The sequence below is a fragment of the Callithrix jacchus genome, chromosome 1 (assembly GCF_049354715.1).
Source record: "Callithrix jacchus isolate 240 chromosome 1, calJac240_pri, whole genome shotgun sequence".
Classification (NCBI taxonomy): Eukaryota; Metazoa; Chordata; class Mammalia; order Primates; family Cebidae; genus Callithrix; species Callithrix jacchus.
The window spans coordinates 96,420,707-96,443,046 of NC_133502.1; the positions used below are offsets into that span (position 1 = coordinate 96,420,707).

General features: G+C 49.5%; 2 protein-coding genes across 12 annotated transcripts in view; one reads left to right on the forward strand and one right to left on the reverse strand.

Annotated features, from left to right (window-relative positions):
* The window catches only part of LOC118154017 (uncharacterized), a 64,805-nt gene that overhangs the window by 11,460 nt on the left and 31,005 nt on the right, over positions 1-22,340 (forward strand). For 2 of the 11 annotated variants that reach the window (XR_013533109.1, XR_013533107.1), the window contains exons 3-5: positions 1,032-1,182; positions 13,468-14,055; positions 14,362-14,417. Coding sequence is in view for 1 of the 11 variants with exons in the window: in XM_078367218.1 (XP_078223344.1) it covers positions 1,032-1,182; positions 4,622-4,700 (230 nt within the window). In the remaining 10 variants the exon portion in view is untranslated. Of the gene's footprint in view, positions 1-1,031; positions 14,056-14,361; positions 14,418-15,233; positions 20,523-22,340 lie in introns of those variants that run through there. The other 9 variants (XR_013533111.1, XR_013533110.1, XR_013533108.1 and 6 more) reach the window with 8 other exon arrangements.
* LOC144581819 (spermatogenesis-associated protein 31C1-like) lies at positions 10,851-17,345 on the reverse strand. The gene is given in 9 exon segments (XM_078367221.1): positions 10,851-10,909; positions 10,912-11,751; positions 11,754-13,310; positions 13,778-13,939; positions 13,942-14,378; positions 15,314-15,374; positions 15,939-16,019; positions 17,068-17,071; positions 17,102-17,345. Coding segments are annotated over 9 exon segments (3,432 nt in total). The 5' UTR covers positions 17,333-17,345.

Genomic DNA, 22,340 nt, shown 5'->3' on the forward strand with positions numbered 1-22,340 from the left:
GGGGAGGCGGCGGGTGGGTCAGGTGTTCTCAGGGATCTGCGCTGCCTGGTAAAGAGCGGGTGAGTGTGCTATTCTGGGCTGTGTAGGTTATGGCAGGGGCAGGTTGGGTGCGCTGTCGGGCTACCCGATCTAGTCATGGGGGTACTTCCCAAGGTGGAGAGGGAGTTTGGAGTGCTATCGGTGGCTGCACTGCCCGAGGCAGGGAGTTGGTTGGGGGCGCTATCCAGGGCCACACTGTTACCGACGGGGAGTGTGTTAGGGCACTCACTATTCAGGGTTGCAGCACCCGCAATGGGGGGTGGTTTGGGTGCCGTATAGGGGCCTGTGGTGGGGGTCTGCTTGGGGACGCTATCTCTGGCTACACTGCCCACCCCAGGGAGTCTGTTGGGGTGCTATCCCGGGCTGTGCTGCCCATGGTAGGGGGGTGGTTTGCGGGTGCCATCGAGTGCTGTAGGGGCAGGTTAGGGGCTGCCATGACATGCTACACTGCTGGTGGTGGGGGATGGGGTGTTGGCGCTATCCTGGGGCTACACTGCTGGTGGCAGCAGGTTAGGAGCTCTGTCGGAAGCTGTACTGCCAGTGACAGGTGATGGAGGTTTCAGTGACAGCGATGGTCTCAGAGAGGAGTGGTCCTCCTCTGCCCGGACTCTCAACTCTAAAGGGCCATCTGCTGCTGCGTGGCAGGCACACATTTCTGTAGCAGACACCATGGGGCGACAGGGCCCTGTGGGTGGAGGTCTCAGGAATAGGAACCAGCACATGGGTGGGGAGGGCTGGCTGGGGCTGAGTTTCTGCTGCTCCTGCTTCCGGAGCACAGCCTGGGTGGTCCCAGTGGTTCCTATGGAGCGGGAAGCCCAGGCACCATGGTGTCTCTAGTCTCTACTCCCTAGCCAGTTTGGGCCAAAGAGAGATGCTGTGGTCTTTGGAGGGTGGGTGTGAGTACCTTCACTGAAACTGGCCCATGCCACCCAGAGTGGCCAGCATGACAAGGTGGGGGTCTAATACTACCATTCTCTTGTGACCCGTTCTAGGCTTTTCTGGGTTTGCCTGCCCAGCTACTCCATGCCACGAGAAGGAAGAGCTATCTGCTGCATGCTGGATGCTGGAGCCTGGAGCCTGTGGCACCACGGCTCGCCTCGTTGCAGTGGGTGGCAGCGAGGGAGACTGCACAGCGCTGGAGAGGTAGGAGCATGGCTGGCTGCCACCAGGGCAGGGACGGGTGCAGAGGTGGCCAGGTGGCAGCCTCTGAGGCGACCTTGGTCCCTGGGTCCCCCCCCTGCTGTTTATGGCAGGCAGAGCTGGGGTTGCCACTGCTTCTGATGCGCCATGTGCAGGTGGCAGCTACAGTTGTGCTGTAGGGTGGCAGTGCTGGTTTCTGTTCTTCTGTTCCTCTTTGTCCCTGGTCCAGGGCGCTGGTCACAGGCGCTGGTTACCCTGTAGCCACTGGGATGGGGCTGGGCACCAGTTCCAGTCCTCCTCCTGCTACGGGGCCTGATTGAGGCCCCGCAGCAGGTTCTGGCCCTTAGGTCCGCGTTGCTGGAGGAAGCGGGCAGGATCAGGGGTTGCCACCACGCTGCCGAATGCTATCTCTAAATGGCAGGTGCAGCAGAATGCACAGGAGGCTGCAGGGCTGGTCTCAGACAGCCTGGGAGTCGCCCAGGGCACCTCCCCGCACCCTAAGATCTGTGCTTCCTTGGCCCAAACCCAGAGTGTGGGGTCGTGGGCTCTGGGCCCACTGCAGCACCCAGGTTGAGTCTGAGCGCCGGTTTTCATCACCCTGTAGCTGCACTACCAACTGCCTAAGTTGGGCACCATGGTGACATCTGTCCCTGGGATTCCTGCTGCTGGTGGGGGAGGACAGGGCCAGGGGTTGCCACTGATACTGACTTGCGCCATTTCCAGGTTGCAGCTGTGGCTGAGCCCATGGCAGAGTCTTGCAGGGCTGCTTCCTGAGGGCGTGGAGGTCAGGGAGTGTACCGCCATCCCACCCTAGGGTCCACTTTTCCTTAGGCCTGGCCCAGAGCACAGGTTTGCAGGTGCTGGGCACTGTGCAGCCACAGAGTTGTGACTGAGAGCCTCCTGCCCTCCCGCACCTGCGGGCTGACTGTGGCAGTATCCGGTCCTGGGTTCCATGCTACTGGAGTCAATGTCCAGGGATGCCACCGCTGCTGCCCCATGCCATGTGTAGGTTGCTGCGGCAGCTGATCCCAGACCAGAGGCTGTCAGAGCTGGTCCCAGATAGCCTAAGGGTCGCCTAGTGCACCAGCCAAAGGGTCCGTTCTTTCTTGGCCCACACCCAGAGTGAGGATTGCAGGCTCTGGGCACTGCACCACTGGCATGGGGAGACAAGTGGTGGGGGGCTTCCTTACCTGCTCCACACAAAGCCCAGGTTGTCAGGAGTCAGCTCTCTCTCCAGCATGCCCCAGTCTCATCCTTGGTCAGCCCAGAGCACAGAGGCACAGAGCCCCAGTCTCATCCTTGGTCAGCCCAGAGCACAGAGGCCCACTCAGTCCTGACTTCATATCTTATACCAGGTAGGCACAGAGGCACAGAGCCTCAGCAGCTTTGTCTGTGGCTGGGTTAAACTGGTGCCCGCCTCATCTTGACCATCTGCCCAAGTGGGCACAGCCTCCAGCGTTGCTTCCCAGACAGCTCCAGGGTGCTTCCTCCCTGGCCCCTTCTTCGGACTCCCAGTCCCAACAGCAAACCACCCCCACCCCAGGCAGAACATCTGTTGCCCGTGGGGCACTTACTGCTTGGCCTCCCAAAGTGCTGGGATTACAGGCGTGAGCCTCTGCGCCCAGCCTGTGGGAACTGTTTTAAATGTCGGCTGAGAAGAGGAAACATTGAAAAGTGGCAGGGAAACAGCATTTCCTGACCGCACACCCCACACCAGGCATGTATCAAAAGCTCCGCTAGAAAAACATGTTCAGAGAGGTCTGGTAACTTGCCTCAGGTCACACAGCAAGTGAGAGGCAGTGTGGTAGGCAAACCCAGGCCTGCTGGGCTAGTTTCTCCCCCTGTCACGTGGACCTGGGCCACCTCTCAGGCACAGCAGAAACCCACCCAGGAACACAAACCTCGAGGGCTGACAAGTTTGGAAAGTCGGGAAATGTCTCGTGCAAGGCTGAGACCTTTGACGCGCCCCTGGGGGAGTGGACTAGGGGAACTGGGCCATGCATGTGAACACCAGGCTGATGACATTTACCAGCTGCCTCCTAACGAAACCCACCCCAGGGCCTTTGCCTCAGCTGCCTCCTCACCCCAGGGCCTTTGCCCCAGCTGCCTCCTCACCACACCTACCCCAGGGCCTTTGCCCCTGCTGCTTCCTCACTGCACTCACTCCAGGGCCTTTGCCCCAGCTGCCTCCTTACCACACCCACCCCAGGGCCTTTGCCCCAGCTGCCTCCTTACCACACCCACCCCAGGGCTTTTGCCCCTGCTGCCTCCTTACCACACCCACCCCAGGGCCTTTGCCTCTGCTGCCTCCTCACCGCACTCACCCCAGGGCCTTTGCCCCAGCGGCCTCCTCACCACACTCACCCCAGGGCCTTTGCCCCTGCTGCCTCCTCACCACACCCACCCCAGGGCCTTTGCCCCTGCTGCCTCCTCACCACACTCACCCCAGTCAAATGGTGTTTCTGGTTCTAGATCCTTGATGAATTGTCACACTGTCTTCCATAATGGTTGAACTAAAGTAATATTTTTCTTACGCTGCTTATTGGTGTTATGTACTCTCAAAGCAAAAACAGCCAAGTATGTTATTTTCACAGATGTCAGACTATGCAAGTGTGTTTCCAAAATCTCTGGTTACTTGGGTTTCTAACCCTTCCCCTCAACTGTGTAGATGGTATTCTAGTGTTTTCCTGAATTTTCTGTCACAGAGGAAAAGCCAGGGTCAGCCTGATTTTCATTCATTTCTAAATACTTTTCTCAGATCCCGGAATGGTTTAGTTTTCCAGCATTTCAATACATATTCTGCCAGGATATGTCTATGTGAGGATTTCTTTTGATAGAACATGATTTTTTTTTTTAAAAGGTCAAGAAAAAATGTTCTCTTTGTTGTTGTTTTTTCATTAGTTTGTTGTTCTACTCTATTCTGAAAATGTTATTGTATTAATCTTGGAGTTTTAAAATTGGGTTTCACAGAGCTCTCATCATCACTTTCATTCTGTTATCCTTTTCCTCTACATTCTTGGAGGACTTCTCCAATGTATTCTTAGTATCACTGATTTGATTTTCTTTTCTTTTCTTTGTGGTATCAGTCTTGCTGATGAATATCTTCATGTGGATATTTAAATGCTTTTTGATTCCTTGCAAATCTTTGTTTTTTTAATTGTACTTGAGGTTCTGGCTTACATTTGCAGATCATGCAGGATTATTGCATAGGTACACATATGGGAATGTGGTTCGCTGCTTCCATCCCCTGTCACCCACATCTGGCATTTCTCCCCATGTTATCCCTCCCCAACCTCCCCATCCTCCCCCGCTGTCCCTCCCTTGGCCCCCGCAACAGACCCCAGTGTGTGATGTTCCCCTCCCTGTGTCTGTGTGTTCTCATTGTTCAACACCTGCCTATGAGTGAGAACATCTGGTGTTTGATTTTCTGTTCTTGTGTCAGTTGGCTGAGAATGCTGGTTTCCAGATTCATCAATGTCCCTACAGATGACATGAACTCATCATTTCTTATGGCTGCATAGTATTCCATGGTGTGTATGTGCCACATTTTCCTTGTCCAGTCTATCGTCGATGGGCATTTGGTTTGGTTCCAGGTATTTGCGATTGTAAACAGTGCCGTTATGAACATATGTGTGCATGTGTCCTTATAATAAAATGATTTATAATCCTCTGCGTATATTACTCAGTAATGAGATTGCTGGGTCAAATGGAATTTCTATTTCTAGGTCCTTGAGGAAGCGCCACACTGTCTTCCACAATGGTTGACCTAGTTTACACTCCCACCAGCAGGGTTAAATTGTTCCTATTTCTCCACATCCTCTCCAGCATCTGTTATCTCCAGATTTTTTAATGATCGCCATTCTGACTGGCGTGAGATGATATCTCAATGTGGTTTTGATTTGCATTTCTCTAATAATCAGTGATGATGAGCATTTTTTCATATGTTTGTTGGCCTCATATATGCCTTCTTTTGAAAAGTATCTGTCCATATCTTTCTCCCACTTTTGGATAGGTTTGTTTGCTTTTTACTTGTAAATCTGTTTTAGTTCTTTGTAGATTCTGGATATTAGCCCTTTGTCAGATGGGTAGATTGCAAAATTTTTTCCTATTCTGTTGGTTGCTGGTTCACTCTGCTGATTGTTTTTTTTTTTTTGCTGTACAGAAGCTCTGGAGTTTAATTAGGTCCCAGTTGTCTATTTTGGCTTTTGTTGCCAATGATTTTGGTGTTTTAGTCATGAAGTCCTTGCCTATGTTACATATATTCCTTTTCATCTCCTTCCATTTCATTTTTTTTCCTTTTTTTCTTTTTCATGAGACAGAGCCTTGCTCTGTTGCCTAGGCTGGTGTGCAGTAGCACCATCTCAGCTCACTGCAACCTTTGCCTCTTGGTTTCAAGCAATTTTCTGTCTTTGCTTCCTGAGTAGCCGGAGTTACAGGTGCCCACCACCGCTCCTAGCTAATTTTTTGTATTTGGGAAATAATTGGGTCATGGGAGCATGAACCTACATCACAGGGCTGTTTCCTAAATGCTGGGGCCAGTTTAATTCTCACAAGCTCTCATTTTGCGGAGGAGGAATTCCCACCCGAAGGCCTTGCTGCCAGGATGTGGAAAAGCTGAAACCTGAACTTAGGTCATACCAACTAAATCCAGGTTCCCATCACTCCATGACACAGCCTTCAAGCCCCTTCCCCCTGGAATGATGACATAGCGGTGGGCTTGGCCATGCACTGCCTGACCCTGGCCGGCAGTGAACCAAGGAGACCACCCAGCTGGGACCCAGGGAGGAGGCAAAGAGGAGACCCCTCAGCAGGGTCTGTTTCTCTTGCCTGGGCTTGTCCTGCACCCAAGGCCAGTGTGGTCCTAGGGGGTATCCAGAACCCTCCCTTCCTCTTCAGGTGTCCCCAGAGCTTCAGAAAAGTCTGTGCTTAAAGAAAGAGTCAGGGAAATCATTTTCAAAAAAGGATGCTTACATGCATACATACATACAGAAGCAGGAGTGTACAAGCCTGGGCAACATAGCAAGACCCCACCTCTACCAAAAAAAGGTTAGCAAGGCATGGGGATGCATGCCTGTTGTCCCAGCTACTCAGGAGGCTGAGTCTGGAGGATCACTTGAGCCTAGGAGTTCAAGGCTACAGTGATCTGTGATTGTGCCGTTGTACTCCAGCCTGGGTGACAGAGCAAGATTGTGCCTCTAAAAATAAAAAATTTTTTAAAGGAAGTGTGACTGTGTGTCTGTGTGTCAGAGCATGCAAATTCGACGGGTGTGTGTGTATGAGAGAGAAAAGACCACACATACACACGTGATGGAAAGAATGAGGACAGTTGAAGGAGAAACACACACACACACACCCTCAGCCAGAGTGACACTGAGAGGCCTGGCCCACTGGCTGGGGGGGCTCAGTTGTTTGAAGTGGCTTGGGTTGAACCAAATAAACAAATGTCACAGCTCTAGAACTGGCACACCCGGCACCCCATTGAATTTTCTTTTTTTTTTTTTTTTTTTTAACAAAAACAGGGTCTCACTGTTTCCCAGGCTAGTCTCAAACTCCTGGGCCCAAGTGATCTAATCGCCTTGGCCTCCCAAAGTGCTGGGATTACAGGCATGAGCCACCAAGTTTCACCTACTGAATTTTCAGAAAAGCACCATGAGGTCGCTCTTCTAATCCATGTTACATCTGGTGGGGCTAAGGATCGGGAGGGGAAGCCTGCTGCTCAGGGTTACTTGTGACACTTGATGAGTCGTCTGTGAGCCAGTTCACCCCAAGCCCAAGCCCTTCTCCCATGCACCAGCATGTCCAGGTCCCTCAGCAGCAAAGACACAACGTGGGGCCCCATCAACTGGGGGTCTCTTCAGGCCTCTTCACGCCCCACAAGTGGCATGTTCATACATTGGCTCTTTCCTTTGTGTGCATTCATTCATTCATTCATTCCTTTGTGTGTGCATTCATTCACTCATTTCTTGGTTTGGGCATTTATTTACTCATTCCTTTGTATGTGCAGTCATTTCATTGCCCCCTTCCTCCCTCCCTCCCTTTTTTCCTTCCTGCCTCCCTCCTTCCCTCCGGTGCCTCCTTTCCTCCCTCCTTCGCTCCCTCCCTCCCTTTCTTCCTCACACACTTTGGAAACCTTAGGGCTATGCTCATTCCATTTGCTTATTGGCTCCCATCTAGGTCATACTGGGTAAGAACAGAGAGGACACTTCTGCCGGGCCATTGGCTGGGACCTAGTCCAAGGCAGTGAGCTGTAAGTGGGAAAGGACCACCATGCAAGAGCTCAGCAGCGCATGGAGGCCTGACAAGGCTGGGGGGTGGGAGGAACACATCCTGGGTGCCTTCCCCAGCCCCCCCTCCCCACCCCTACTCATTCACTCAACACCTATCAGGGGCTGCTCCAGGCCTGGCCCCACTTGCCTTCCTCCAGCTCACAGGGCCAGGGTGCCCAGAGAGAGAGGACCAGTCTGGGTGCGGTGGTTCATGCCTATAATCCCAGTACCTTGGGAGGCCAAGGTGGGTGAATCACTTGAGGTCAGGAGTTTGAGATCAGCCTGGCCAACATGGTAAAAACCTGTCTCTATTAAAAATACCAAAAATTAGCTTGGCCCACGTGGTGGTGCATACTTGTATCCCAGCTACTAGGGAGGCTGAGGCAGGAGAATGACTTGAACCTGGGAGTTGGAGATTGCAGTAAGCTGAGATCATGCCACTGCATTCCAGCCTTAGTGAAAGAGCAAGACTCCAACTTAAAAATAAAAGAGAGGCTGGGCGAGGTGACTCATGCCTGTAATCCCAGCACTTTGGGAGGCTGAGGCAGGCAGATCACGAGGTGAGCTGCATGAGTGTTTGCATGAGTTCCCTGTTTTATGATTCTGTGTAAAGGCTCTGAGGCCTTTGTCAGGTGTGAGGCCTCTGTGTGAGAACCAAGGAAGGTCTCTGAAATTTGCAGGAGGTCTCTGTGGGACTGAATGAAGTCTCTCAGTGTGGTCTCTGTGGGGTTCTCTGAAGGGGTCTGTGTGAGGACTCTGGGAATCTCAGTGCTGTGTCTCTGTGGGGCACCATGAGGTCACTGAGAGCTCTGTGGGGTCTCTGGAGGCCACAGTGTGTCTCTCTCTGTGGCAGTGAGTGGTCCCGGTGGGCTCTCTGTACGAGATGTCTCTGTGAGGTTTCTGTGGGAGGTCTCTGTGGTCTCCACTGCTGGCCTCACTGCACCCCATGGGAGACTGAGTAGCGGAGGGGTAAGGGCTTGCTTGTGCCTTCCTATGTTCTTGTTGGTCGGCCAGTGTTTCCTGTGGTGCTTCTCCTGGCCTGAGCCGTGGGGTCCACACGTCCAGCTCCTCCACGTCCCAGAACTCGCCTATCAGTTTCCTGAGGGAACCCAGCAGCAGCCAGGCATGGCCCCTGCTCAGCAGTCAGGATCCCAGCTCTGTGACTCTCTCTCCTGAGCTCCCCAGGGGGACTGGAGCTGATCTCTGTTCCAGGTCCCAGCCCCTCCTTCTGGTCCTGGTTCTGCTGTCACTGCTGGGTCCACCTTGGAGGCTGCCTCAGTCATTGGGCCCCAGACAGACCTGGCCCTAGGACAGGCCACATGCTGGGGACTGTTGCTTACTGCCCCCTTTACCCAAAGTGCCAGCCAGTCTTACATGGAATGGCAGGGCCATTTCCATTTTCATCTAAATCAGTGGCACCGCCTGGCATGGTCCTCTCCACCATGGAAACGAGGCCCCCGTAACTGGGCCTTCTGCGCACCTGTATGTGCACAAGGCACGGAAACTCCCTCTAGAGACCTCACACTCCTCTTCCTGATTTGTGGGGACCTCCTGCTTTCCCATACGGAGAGGGCCCAGAGAGGAGGAAGCTGTGCTGAAAGAAGAGGGAGACAGAGTGGGGACGGCTCCTGCCCTGCCCACCCCCTGCCCATTCTGGACAGGTCACTTCCAGCTGCCTTGTGTGTTCAAATCCTACCTGCCTCTTCCCCTGTTGGTCTGTGGGGCAAGAAAGGACCTCAGGAGCTGGGGGAGATTTGCTGTGTGACCCCAGCTCAGCTGCTGGGGTCCTTCTAAGTCACCACCTCTCCCCTGGGGGCAGTCCTGGGGCTACGTGTATGTTAAAGGTCACCAGACTCCCGAGTCATGCCTGGGGTTCTCTAGTCCTTGCTATCGTCAACACATCCTCTTAAAAATTCAATAGGTAGGCCAGATACGGTGGCTCATGCCTGTAATCCTAGCACTTTGGGAGGCCAAGGCTGGTAGATCACCGGAGGTCAGGAGTTTGAGACCAGCCTGGCCAACATGGCAAAACCCCATCTCTATTAAAAATGTAAAAAATTAGCCAGGTGTGGTGGTGGGTGCCTATAATCTCAGCTACTTGGAAAACTGAGGCAGGAGAATCACTTGAACCCAGGGGCTGGAGGTTGCAGTGAACTGAGATTATACCACTGTACTCCAGCCTGGGCAAAGGAGTGAAACTCTGTCTCTGTCTCAAAAAAAAAAATTCAGTAGGTTACTATGTGCAAGCTTATTAAAGATGTTAAGAAATTCATATTCCCTTATTCAGTTTGCCTTCTCACTGGTCTGGCCCTCTGTGTTGGGGCTAAATGCATTTTTAGGTCTGTGGTCTGGGAGCTGGAACAAGGACAGACCCTGGGGTGGGGCCAGGATGAGCCATAGGCCCCTCTATGCCTGTGGAAGGGGTTGGAATGTCAGAGGCTCCCAGGTCATGGCACTGCCTACGGAGCCCTCACACCACTTTGCCTCCTTTTCAATTCTTTGTCTGCATCTGGCTGTAGTTCTACAGAGTCCCACCATCGGAAGCCTCTGCACACACAGGCATGCCCTGCCCCATTCACCCAGAACTACTTCTCTGAAGCTGAGACACACATAGGTGAGACAGACAAAGGCAGGTGACCCAGGAGCAGGGTCATTCACTCATTTTGGGCAGGGGAGCTCACGGTCCTCAGCAGCCTCTGTTAAGGCCTCCCCACACCCCCCACTTTTACATCCACAGCGCTGGAAGGTCTGTCCCCACCCCCACTCCAGAGTGCAAGAAAGGGAGAGGCAGTGGGATGGGGACTCTGTGCTTTGTATGTAGGCTGAGCTAAGAGGGCCCATCTCCGTCCCAGCCTTTGCGAGGGAGAGAAGGGGCTTCCCAAGGGCAGGCATTATCTACTCTCCCCCAGGATATCCAAGGTCAAGACTTCCCTGGCTTCTGAACTCAGGGCCCACACTCTCCCACCCAAGCTTCCACTGTTTTGTGACACATGAAGCTACTTGACTGTGGCAGTTCCTGGAGCCTGCATGGAGATAGTCAGTCCTATGACATCTCTGCAACCCTTCTTCCTACAGCTGCATAAAGTTTGAGGTAGAGTAAGTAGTAGAAAGATGGGTTGAACCATATCTCTGAGTGGGATCTTCGTAGGTGTTCTCGTCTTGTTTTCAGAATTTTTTGTTGTTTGTGTAAAGATAGTATTATGGAAACCTAAGTTTCAGTGAAGGAACTCAGGATGAAGGTGGGCTTACAACACCACTCTCAGAATCCTTCCATGTCCTGTCACTTCTAGAAAACAAGCTCACACCAAGCACGACACAAATAAAAGCCATTATCCTTTTATGGGGGAAAAAAAGGAGATATTTATTTATTTTGGAATATTAAAAGTTCTGTATCTTCACAGAAGACTACTTGACCTTCTGTGAGACAGCCTTGGGGAGCAAGAGTTGGGGCTGTCCTGGCCCCGTTGGTCACTGTTGCGCCGGACACTTTTCAAGGACTGTTGATCTCTGATATGCTTCTCTGTGTTGGGGTAACTCTGGCTCTTGAGAGTGGCTTGTTGACTGCTGGCTGCATAGCCCAGCATTCTGCTGTGTTCCGGGTGGAAGAGGTGCCTGCGGTTGCAGGGAAACCCACAGACTGGGGCTTGGAACTCCTGTTTGTGCTGATATACGTTAGAGGCACGATGCTCACGGCAAAGTGTCATTTTTTTCTCCAGCATGTGTCCAGCTGCTGCCGTGAGCCCCTCAGCTTCAGCACAGCTGCTGTACATATGTGATCTATTTTTCACTATTTTCTGGCTGTTGGCAGTGACTGGTACTGGCTTGCTTTTTTTCACTGAAAAGACCTGCTGAAGAAATTGTTTGATGTTTTCTCCGAAGTCGCATATTGAAGGAGGCTGTTTCTTTGATGGCAGCAGCTGGAGGCCTTCATCCTGATGGGTTTTTTCTGTTTTCCTGACTGGGGTGAGTTGGGGAGTCCTCAGTTCTTCAAGTCTTTCTTCACATTTTTCTAAGTTGGGCTTCTTTGGGTTCTCACTGTTGTGAGTAGGGGTAGACATCCGGCTCTGGCTCTTGCATGAGCCTTGACATTTCGGGTTCTTGGGCTCCTTGTACCCCAGGTTGCTCCTTCTGGCTGCCATAAAGTCACGTTGCTCCCGGGAAGCCTGCATGTTCCCGGTAGGCATGCTCTGGAGACAGCCGTGGGGCACTTGAGAAGCCAAACTCTCTGTAGCAAGGGGAATGTCAGTAAAACCATCTGGAGGGAGCACAACAGCGCCACAAACTTGAGGCTGGGTCTCTGAGTTAGGAGTTGAGAGCCTTTACTGGTCCGTGGAGCCTCTGAACCACTCATATCCTTACGTGTGGCTTGGAGGTTTGCCAAGTTTCCCAAGGGGACTCTGGGTTGTGGCGCTGCCTCCATGGTCTTTCCAGCCCTTGAAGATTGGGCTCCTAAGCTCCCGCTCTGCTGGGCGCTGCCTGTGAGGCTGCATGTGAGGGACTTAGAAGGCCACCTGTCCTCCTGTCCAGCTGGAGGAGGCTTCAAGGGCCCATGGGCATTCCAAGACGGGATCCCTTGTGGGGCCGTCTGGAACTTCATAAATGTGGGTGAAGACACCAGAAGACTGTCTGGCATCTGAACAGATGCTTTGGTCAGCACCTGCTTTCTCAGACCTGCCGGTGGTGACTCTCTCAGGAACGTGGCTTTCTCAACTTTTGAGCTAGGCTTAGATTCATAGGTGGCTGAGGAGGGACCAGCAAGCTGTGGTAGGGATAAGGATGAAACTTTTTCCAGTTTAAAGAGCTTAATGGGCTTGAGGACCCTGAGGGGTAGGCTCCAGTTGTGTTTGGCCCACAACCTCACAATATGGTGTCCCAGCACCTGTTGAGTGCACGGATTGAGGAAGAAAAGCTCCTGGGATGTGTTCACACTGGCTCTTTAACTTTTTGGGGGTGTTAGATTGCTGGTCTTCATGTGAGTGTTGGACACGGGAAAAGCCTGGTTGACAGCAAGCAAGGATCGACGCACACGAATGGGGATAAAGCCCTCATTGATCTGGGCCAACTTCATGCCCACGTGGGCTTTCAGGATGTTTTCTATACGATTTGTCCCTGTGCGTCTTAAGAAATCACTTTCCGAGTCTCTCCTCAAGGGCATCTTCAAGTCTCTTTCCGATTCCTCAGAGACTTGAGGTTCTGCCCACAGAACCTTCCCTGGGAAGCTTTCCATGTCCCTGGCTAGATTTTGCGGGGTCTACCCCCGAATTTGTCCCAGAGGTGTGCACGGATTACTCTCTAGCGGGAACGTCACCTTCTGTATATCCTTGCTGCTTTTTCCCATGGACTTGGAGAACTGCAAGGGTCTGAGTTTGCCCCTGGCCTGACTTGTCCCTGGCAATTTCTCCTGAGGCTGCGTCAGATCCGGAGACTCTTGGGTCGTTCCTGGGTTGCTCCGGAGTTCAGGACTGACCGGAAAGTTCTCAGGAATGATTGCTGTCAAGCTGCCCTGGGGAAGGTTAGGAGTGGAGGCGCTAAAGACATCCTGAGGTTTTTGGGCCCTAGAGGGTAAAGCCAACCCATCTTCTAGTTGTTTAGAAGACCGTTCAGGGTGCTGCATTTCAGGTAAGGTGAGAGCTTGCGTCTTAATCTGCGACGCAGGGCAAGCTACTCCAGAATTATTAATCCGGGATGCAAAAGCAGGAGATTGGACTAGGAAAAAGGATTGAAGACGGGCCTGAGCCTCCACCTGAGCCATGTGTGAGAGCTGGAATTGGGGTGTGGGCTAAATAAAGGGTTGGGACTCAGGCCTCAGATGGGACAGGTGCTGGGCCTGGTAAAGCAGTGGAGACATTGTAGTCTCTGTTTGAACTGGGTGGACATTGGGAATGCCATTGAACAAGAAAGGAGGAGACTATAAAGTATATGATCTTTCAGACACCCAGGCATTAGCCACCAAGGATTCGCTGTGCCGAGAGGGGAGGCCCCAGAAAAGCTGGCTATAATTCTTCTGAAAATGTTCCTTCAGGGTTCCAGAATCCGAGAGCTTCTGAGGACTGTACGATTGTTTCAAGTCTTCCATGTCCCAGACGGGTTTTAGGGTTGTGGGGTCCTGCTCAGCATTCAATGATTTCACCAAATTCCCCAAGGAATTCAAGTGCTTTTCCGTGTTTGTTTTGGAAATGATCCATCTTTTTCCTCCCGAATGTTGATCCTGGCTCTTTCTGTGACTTGTATTCCCACGGCATTCTGGCCATCAGAGCTGAGCAAAAAGGGGCTTCCAGCTTCCATCTGACTGTTTGTGGGGTCTCCCGAGGATGAGTTTTCTGGTGGGTGGCCGGAAAGATGATCTTGCTGGACAGATGGGTTGGAGACGCGCCAGGTTCTGGTAGTTTCCTGACACCAGAATGCAGGCACAGAGACATGACTGCTTGAGCCACCAAGGCCTGAGATGGCTGGGCCAGAAGTCACCAAATCCTCACACGGAGATGAGCTTTGATGGTGCCCAGTGGAAGCGCCACCGAGTCACAGTGAGATGGAGTCGTCAGAGTGGAGTCCCGCAGGGGAGGAGCAATGAAGCCTTTCGGAGGAGGCGGAGAGCAGGCCAGAGGATCAGGTGTGTGTGGTGGGTTAGGGAAAAGCGCAGGTGGCTCGGGTGAGGGGTGTTCCAGGGGAAGGGAAGGCTCTGGTGGTTGGGAGGCACTCAGAGGGGAGACTGAGGTGGCCATTGGGCCTGGTGATGGGGTGGAGACCAGAGGCGAAGGATGCTGGGTTTGAGGATCCTGGGAAGCTAATGGGGAAAGCACAGGAGCGGCATCTTTCATCGGCTCCTGAGGGGACTGGGAGGCTTCATCAGGTGCTCTTTTGCACTCCTCACCTGGGGGATCTGGACCAGAGAACTGACCAAAGTCGCCTTTCTCAGGATGCGGCACCGGGATGCTGCAGGAGACAGGAGGCACAAGCTGCAGCCAGGAGCAGGTAGGGCCATAGGGCAGAGTGCGTGCGTGGGCCCTGGCCCCTCCACTACCCCACATGCTGACTGCCCAATTCTCCTCTGTCCCTCCACCACCCCACATGCTGACTGCCCAATTCTCCTACGCCTCTCCACCACCCCAAATGCTGACTGCCCAATTCTCCTCCTATGCCCCTCCACCACCCCACATGCTGACTGCCCAATTCTCCTATACCCCTCCAACACCCCACATGCTGACTGCCCAATTCTCCTCTGTCCCTCCACCACCCCAAATGCTGACTGCCCAATTCTCCTATGTCCCTCCACCACCCCACATGCTGACTGCCCAATTCTCCTCTGTCCCTCCACCACCCCACATGCTGACTGCCCAATTCTCTTCCTATGCCCCTCCACCACCCCACATGCTGACTGCCCAAGTCTCCTATACCCCTCCAACACCCCCCATGCTGACTGCCCAATTCTCCTCTGTCCCTCCACCACCCCAAGTGCTGACTGCCCAATTCTCCTATGTCCCTCCACCACCCCACATGGTGACTGCCCAATTCTCCTCTGTCCCTCCACCACCCCACATGCTGACTGCCCAATTCTCCTCTGTCCCTGCACCACCCCACATGCTGACTGTCCAATTCTCCTCTGTCCCTCCACCACCTCACATGCTGACTGCCCAGTTCTTCTATGCCCCTCCACCCCCCACATGCTGACTGCCCAATTCTTTTCCTATGTGCCTCCAACGCTCCACACCCAGACTCCCCAATTCTTCTCCTACCCCTTCCTCCAGGGTTTTACTCCCATCCTCTGTCCCCCTGGTCTCCCCATCCCAGGTCAGCTCCAGGCTGCCGTAAGGCCCTGGGGTCGAATCCCAGCCCGGTAAGAAGGATGCAGGGAAGGGGAAGTGCCTCACCGCTGCAGTTGTGAAAGCAAGTCCAGAAGCCACTCCAGGCCTTTCAGGAGGTCTCTATAAGCTGGAAATCAGGAGACCAGGTTAGGGCAGTGAGGGAGGGACCTGGGATCTCACAGGAGGCTGAGTGGATGTTTCTTGAGGGAAGACCATGGGGAGTCAGACCCTGGAAACCGCATGTCTGTGTCCAAGGCTACATGGCCTGGACGGTGGTAGCGAGGAAGGGAGGGCAAGGCTTTGTTGTCCACAAAGGGCTTCCACACACAGACGCCCCCCCCCCGACCCCATAGTTCTCACAGCTGCCCTGTGGGGAGAAAGGACTAGGGTGGGCTCAAAGAGGAATCAGCCTTAGCAGAGTTGAACAGCTGTCCACACTCCCCTCACCCCCCTCCTGATTCAGACAGGCGTTAGTCTCCTCCCCCTACACTGTGCCCTGCTGGGGAACACCCAGTCCTTGGCCCACCATGGTTTTATGCCAGCATGGAATCTGAGAGGGACCCGGGGTTCTGATTTCCTTCCTAGGAGCCCCCACCTCAGGCCTCTTCAGTTGACTTCCTCAGACAGAATCACTTCCCTCCGGGGACAGACGAGATCAAATGAACTCTAGTGTGCCCCGGCAGAGCCTTACCTTTCAGACTGCAGTTTTTCTTCCTGCCTTTGGGCCTCCCCCTCCGCTGACCCTTGGAGAGAAGGTGACCCTGGGAGACAAGTAAGGGTGAGGGGCTGAGACCAGCTCTCGCTCTCAGCCCCCAGTCCAGCCGCGGCGCTCATGAACCGCACAGCTCTCTGGTCTTGCTCAGGGAGCGGTGTGCTTCCTCCCACTCATGTTTAAGTGGATGATAAACTGCTTTTCTTCTTAGAAAAACACAAAGAGGGGGCCAGACCCGGTGGCTCATGCCTATAATCTGAGCGTTCAGGGAAGCCAAGAAGGGTGGGTTACCTGAGATCAGAAGTTTGAGACCAGCCTCGCCAGCATAGTGAAACCCTGTCTCTAAAAATAACAAAAATTAGCCGGGCGTGGTAGCGCGTCCCTGTAATCTCAGCTACTCTGGAGGCTGAGGCAGGAGAACTGCTTGAACGTGGGAAGCAGAGGCTGCAGTGAGCTGAGATCGCCATTGCACTCCAGCCAGGGCGACGAGAGTGAGACTCCATCTCAAAAAACAAACAATAAAACCCACCACAAAGAGGGATTTACTATATGAGGAAATATATATATATATTATATATATTTCATATATAAACTACAATATACATAGTATATAATATATAATATAATGTAAGTAATGGTAGAGGTGCTCCTCTACTCAACGAACACCCAGGCTCAGGCCCGCGGGCACACCTGAGCTGTCAGGTAGGATTCTGCTTCTCAGGAGATCAGAGGAGACTCCAGGCCCAGGTGGGAGGCCTTCAGAGGCTCAGCACAGCCCCCAGATCACCCCACACAGATGAGGCTGGGCCCCCAGCCACCTGCCCCAGGAAGGGGCTTATGAGCGCCCCCCCCCCCACAAAGACCACCCCCATGTCCTGACTGGTCCTCACCACTGAGTCCAGGGGTTTGGTTTTGCCCTGACGCCCCCTGTGCTCCCCCACAGATGGACTTAGAGCTTGGGATGGAAATCCCAGTCCCGACCAACCCCTGGGTGCTCTGCCTCTCCCTGGAAGGACCATGTTCTGGTCTCTCCTGACACATCCCATTGCAGAATTTTCTCCACTGGATTTGGAAAAGTAGAGCTAATAATAGAAAGAAAGGAGAGAATTGTGCTGTGTGGATCCAGCCTAAGGGCTCCTTACCATTTTCTTCTCCCCAGGCGATGGTCAGGGTGGATCATGATAGAAGTAAGAGAGGCAGGGGGCTAATAGGAAATATAACTCCACGACAAATACCAGGGTGAGGAAGATATCCAACACCCGTGGTGTAAAGCTGGGGGTGTTTATCCACAAATCACTAAGAAATTTTAGAGGAAACGGAATATTCGCCATCTGAATAGGTATGCTGCCTTCGAGCAACTGAGCTCTGGGCATTCCCTTGCAGACTAGGGACTGGGGCCCAGGCCTGCGTCACAGAGCTGGGGCCTTCACATCACAAAGGGCCCCGATGGGGGCGGGCAATGAGAGGGGGAGGCTGAAGCACAGCCCAGCCCTCCCCACCCCGCAAGCCCGGGATCCCTCCACCCTCCTGCCTTCCAGATTACTCCTTCCCACTAAGTTTTGTCAGTGACAGAACTCAGCCAATTTTCTGTTCTTTCTCCCTGGAACACAGATACTATCTGGTTCCTTTTATCTGTTGGAGATGGTGATATGAGGTTATTTATTTTATAATCCTTGAAAATCTGAAGTCGACTCTGAAACTTTGACTATGTACCAGGGATTTTTATTCTCAGAATCTCATTCGTCCTCAACTCCAGCTTTCCCACACAATGTTTCTGTCTTGTATCAATCCAGGGACAAAATGTAAATTTGTTTTACTCTTATTTAGTTTTGTAAATTTTGAATAGTAAGTTTTTTTTTAATTGTTTCCATTTCACTTTCAATCAAAGGGACCTACCCACATACAATTAAGATAATTTTTTAAAATTTTATTTGTGCATTTATTTTCTTTATAGTTCTGGGGTACATGTGCGGGACAGGCAGTTTTCTTACACAGGTCAATGTGTACCATGGTAGTTTGCTGCATCTGTCATCCCATCACCTAGGTACTAAACTCAGCATGCATTAGCCATTTTTCCTGATGCTCTCCCTACCTCTGCCCTCCCCCAACAAGTGCCAGTGTGTGTTGTTCTCCTCCCTGTGTCCACATGGTCTTGTTGTTCAGCTCCCACTTATAAGTGAGAACATGTAATATTTATTTGCTTTTCTGTCCCTGTGTTAGTTTGCTGAGGATAGTGGCTTCCAGCTTCATCTACATGTCCGGAAAAGACATGATCTGATTCATTTTCATGGCTGCATGGTGCTCCATGGTGTATATATACCCCACATTTTCTTTATCCAGTATACCATTGATGAGCATTTGGGTTGATTCCATGTCTTTGCTGTTGTGAACAGTGCTGCAATGAACGTACACGTGCATGTATTTTTGTAATAGAATGATTAATATTCCTTTGGGTATATAATATAAACACCATTATATATAATATGTAATATACATAATGTAATATATATTATAGCTGATTAATATATTCTAGCTAATGCATATATAATATAGAACATATAATATATATTTGGTTTGGATTTGCATTTCTCTAATCAGTGATGTTGAGCTTTTTAAAATACATTTGTATATATGTTTAAAACATAATGTATATGTGTATATATATAGTATATATGCATATATATTATATACTTTGTATATATACACACCTATATACATATATATTATATACTTTATACTATATGTGATACATACTATATATATATATATATATATATATATATATAGTATAAATAAGAGCCCAACCTCACTCTTTGCATATGGATATATACATAGTATATATACATAAACTAACTCAAACTGGATCAAAGGTCTAAACATAAGACTTAAAACTATAAAGGTCTTAGAAGAAAGCATAAAGGAAAAGTTTCGTGATTGGGTTTTGCAATGATTTCTTGGATCAAAGACACCAAAAGCACAGCCAATAAGGGAATAGATCGATTTAATCAAAATAAAAATGTTTTGTGCATCAAAGGACACTATCAGTAGAGTGAAAAGGCAACTCATGGATTGCAAGAAAATATTTGTAGATCATATTTACATATAAAAGATTAATATCGAGAATATATTTTTTTAAATGCCACGTTGATACACGGCCACTTGTTTTTACTTTTGTTGCATTTGGATGATGTGTCTTTGCCCAGAGCTTTATTTTGTATCCATATCTGTTTCTATGTTACATTACCTGTTTGTTTACAATAGATACCTTTGTTTTTTTCGAATCCAACTTATAGTCTCTGTTGATAGAGTTTTACCTCTATTTATTGTAATAATGATTTATCTGATTGTATGCCTTCCATTTGATCACTATTTAGCTCTTTTTATTTTCTGCCTTTTCTTTATATATTTTGATTGGATGGATGAAATTTCTGCCCATTGTTTCCATTCTGCACCCCATTTTTTCTGTTTTTTCCTGAGATGATTAGGAACATTTTATCACAGGACATTATTAATTTTCTCTTTAGTGGCCTCTTGATCACATTGTCACATTGTCCATTTTTGTAATTATGTATATTTTGCAAGAATTATTACTGAACAGTATTTTCCTGTTGAAGATTTCTCATGAGATTCATTTTACATTTATTTGGACTACTTCTTCCAGTATTTCTCTCAAAGATAGAGATACCCTCTGCAAGTGCTTTTATTTCTGAAAATGTCTCTCTTGTCCTGACAGAAGAGTGGTCTTTTAGTTGCTATTTCTGACATTATTTCGCTCTCGGTACTGCAAATAAAGAGTTTTCTTATTTCCTTCATTCTTTCTCTCTGAATAGTCTGGTTTTTCACACTTAGAAGTGTTTTCTATTTATAAATTTATCCTATGCATTCAATAATTTCCCCGATTTGTTCATTGATTTAGTTCTTTGTGTGTGTGGAGGAGTTTATGGCCTAGTTTTGTCAGCGGTGGGAGATGTGTTTGTGTGCTAAGGCCCCAGTGCAGGTACAGGTGTGCCTAGGATTGGGACTCTTAGGATGTCATGGAGATACAGGCATGCAGGCCAGTCATGGGGACATGGGATTGATTGGTAGGGAGCTAGGACCATTAGAATGGAGGAATTGAAGGCTCTCTGATCAGGAATTGTAGGATGAATGATTCAGCACTCATGGGCAGCAAGGCATGGGAATCAGTGAATCTGAGATTTCAGTAACAGCTTTGGGAGTAGAGTCACTGGGCAGCAATTGACACTTAGAGCAGGTTAAAGAATGAGAATGAGGAGTGAGGTACCAGGGTTGGTGATAACTTAAAGGGCCTGTGAAATCAGATAGTATGATAATGTAATAGAACAGTATGTTCTTTGGATATTTTATAAAATATTTAAGCAATCCACAATTATTGGATATTTAAATGTAATTTTTTTTTTTTGACAACCACCATGTTGGATAATCTAATCTTTCTTTTTTATTAACCATGTTATGGTAAAACTTTTGCACTTAAATCTTTGTACAGTATGCAATGATGGGATGATATTTTAATGTTGTAGCTCTAGAAATAAATTTTTGAGTAAGGCACATGGGCACTAACTGATGTATGTGTCCATGGGTGACACTGGCACACTTCCTTCTCCCATCTGTACCTCTGCCCATCTGTTTTCTCAGATCTCTGCCCCTTCGTCCGAAGAGCCAAAAATGACCAAGACCTTGATAAGTTCTTATTTGTTCATCTATTTATTTGATACTTTCTTTTACTTTTAGTGGATTTAGGCGGCATCTAAGAATCTCTATAGTAAGATGACAAGACTAGATAAATAAAAACTAAGATCAGAGAAAATGAAGAAGTGACTGTCAACCCCAGGTCAAGTTTAGAATATATGGTCTGACACGGTTATGAACTTTGAACTGTTAAATTGTCTCTGATCTTCCTGAAAGACATAGCAATAATGGAAATTGGATACATGGTGTATATTTTTAACAAGTGATTTATCATGGTTCTTGATGTTTGAGAAATTTTTTGAGAGATCTTCTGGTAGATAATGACAGAACAGTCTTCAACAGTAACTCTGTTGAAGGTGCACCAACAGGCCAGACTCGGTGGCTCACACCTGTAATCCCAGCACTTTGGGAGGCCAAGGTGGGTGGATCGCCTGAGGTCGGGAGTTCGAGACCAACCTGGCCAACATGGTGAAACCACATCTCCACTAAAAATACAAAGTTTAGCCAGGCGTGGTAGCAGGTACCTGTAATCCCAGCTATTAAGAAGGCTGAGGCAGGATAATTGCTTGAACCTGGAAGTTGGAGGTTGCAGTGAGCTGAGATTGTGCCATTGCACTCCAGCCTGGGCGATAAGAGAAAAACTCTGTCGAGAGAGAGAGAGAGAGAGAGAGAGAGAGAGGCGGGAGGGAGGGAAGGAAGGAAGGAGCACAAACAGTTTTTCTGTTTTTGTCTTAGAGAAAAGTGCTTCTGACACTTTACTTGCATTTGGATTCAGATTCTGATTTAGTAGATATGGGATGGAATATGAAAATTTTTATTTCTCACAAATTTCCAGAGTATCAGTGCTTCAAAGACTACTTACTGAAACAATCTCATTGAGGTTTTATCATGAATGGGAGTTGAATTTTGTTAAATGCTTTTTTTGCACCAACCAATGTGATCATGTGATTTTACTTCTTGAATCTGTTGGTTTGGTAGATTACATTGATTGATTCTTGAATATTGAACCAGCCTTGCATCTGTGGAATAAATTCCACTTGATTGTGGTATATACATTTTTTTTTTTTTTTTTTTTTTTGAGACGGAGTTTCGCTCTTGCTGGAGTGCAATGGCGCAATCTCAGCTCACCGCAACCTCTGCCTCAGCCTCCTGAGTAGCTGGGATTACAGGCATGCGCCACCATGCCCAGCTAATTTTTTGTATTTTTAGTAGAGACGGGGTTTCACCATGTTGACCTGGATGGTCTCAATCTCTTGACCTCGTGATCCACCCACCTCAGCCTCCCAAAGTGCTGGGATTACAGGCGTGAGCCACCACGCCCCGCCCGTGGTATATACTTTTAAATTATTTATATTTGCTAATATTTTGTTAAGGATTTTTGTATCATATTTATGAAGGGTATCTTTCTCTTTCTTTTTTTGTTTCTTCTTTTGATACTATTTCTGGTTTAGGTATCAGGATAACCCTGGCCTCATAAGTTGGAATGTGTTCTTTTATATTGATTATTCGGCCAGAAATTGTGGATAGGTTGTGTTTTCTTTTTTTATATTTTGTCCAATTTTTGTGTCAGGGAAATCATATCCTCACATAATAAACTGGGAAGTATTCCCTTTTCTTTTGTTTTCTGGGGAAAAAATTGTATAGAATTGATGTTAATTATGTTCATTCTTTTTT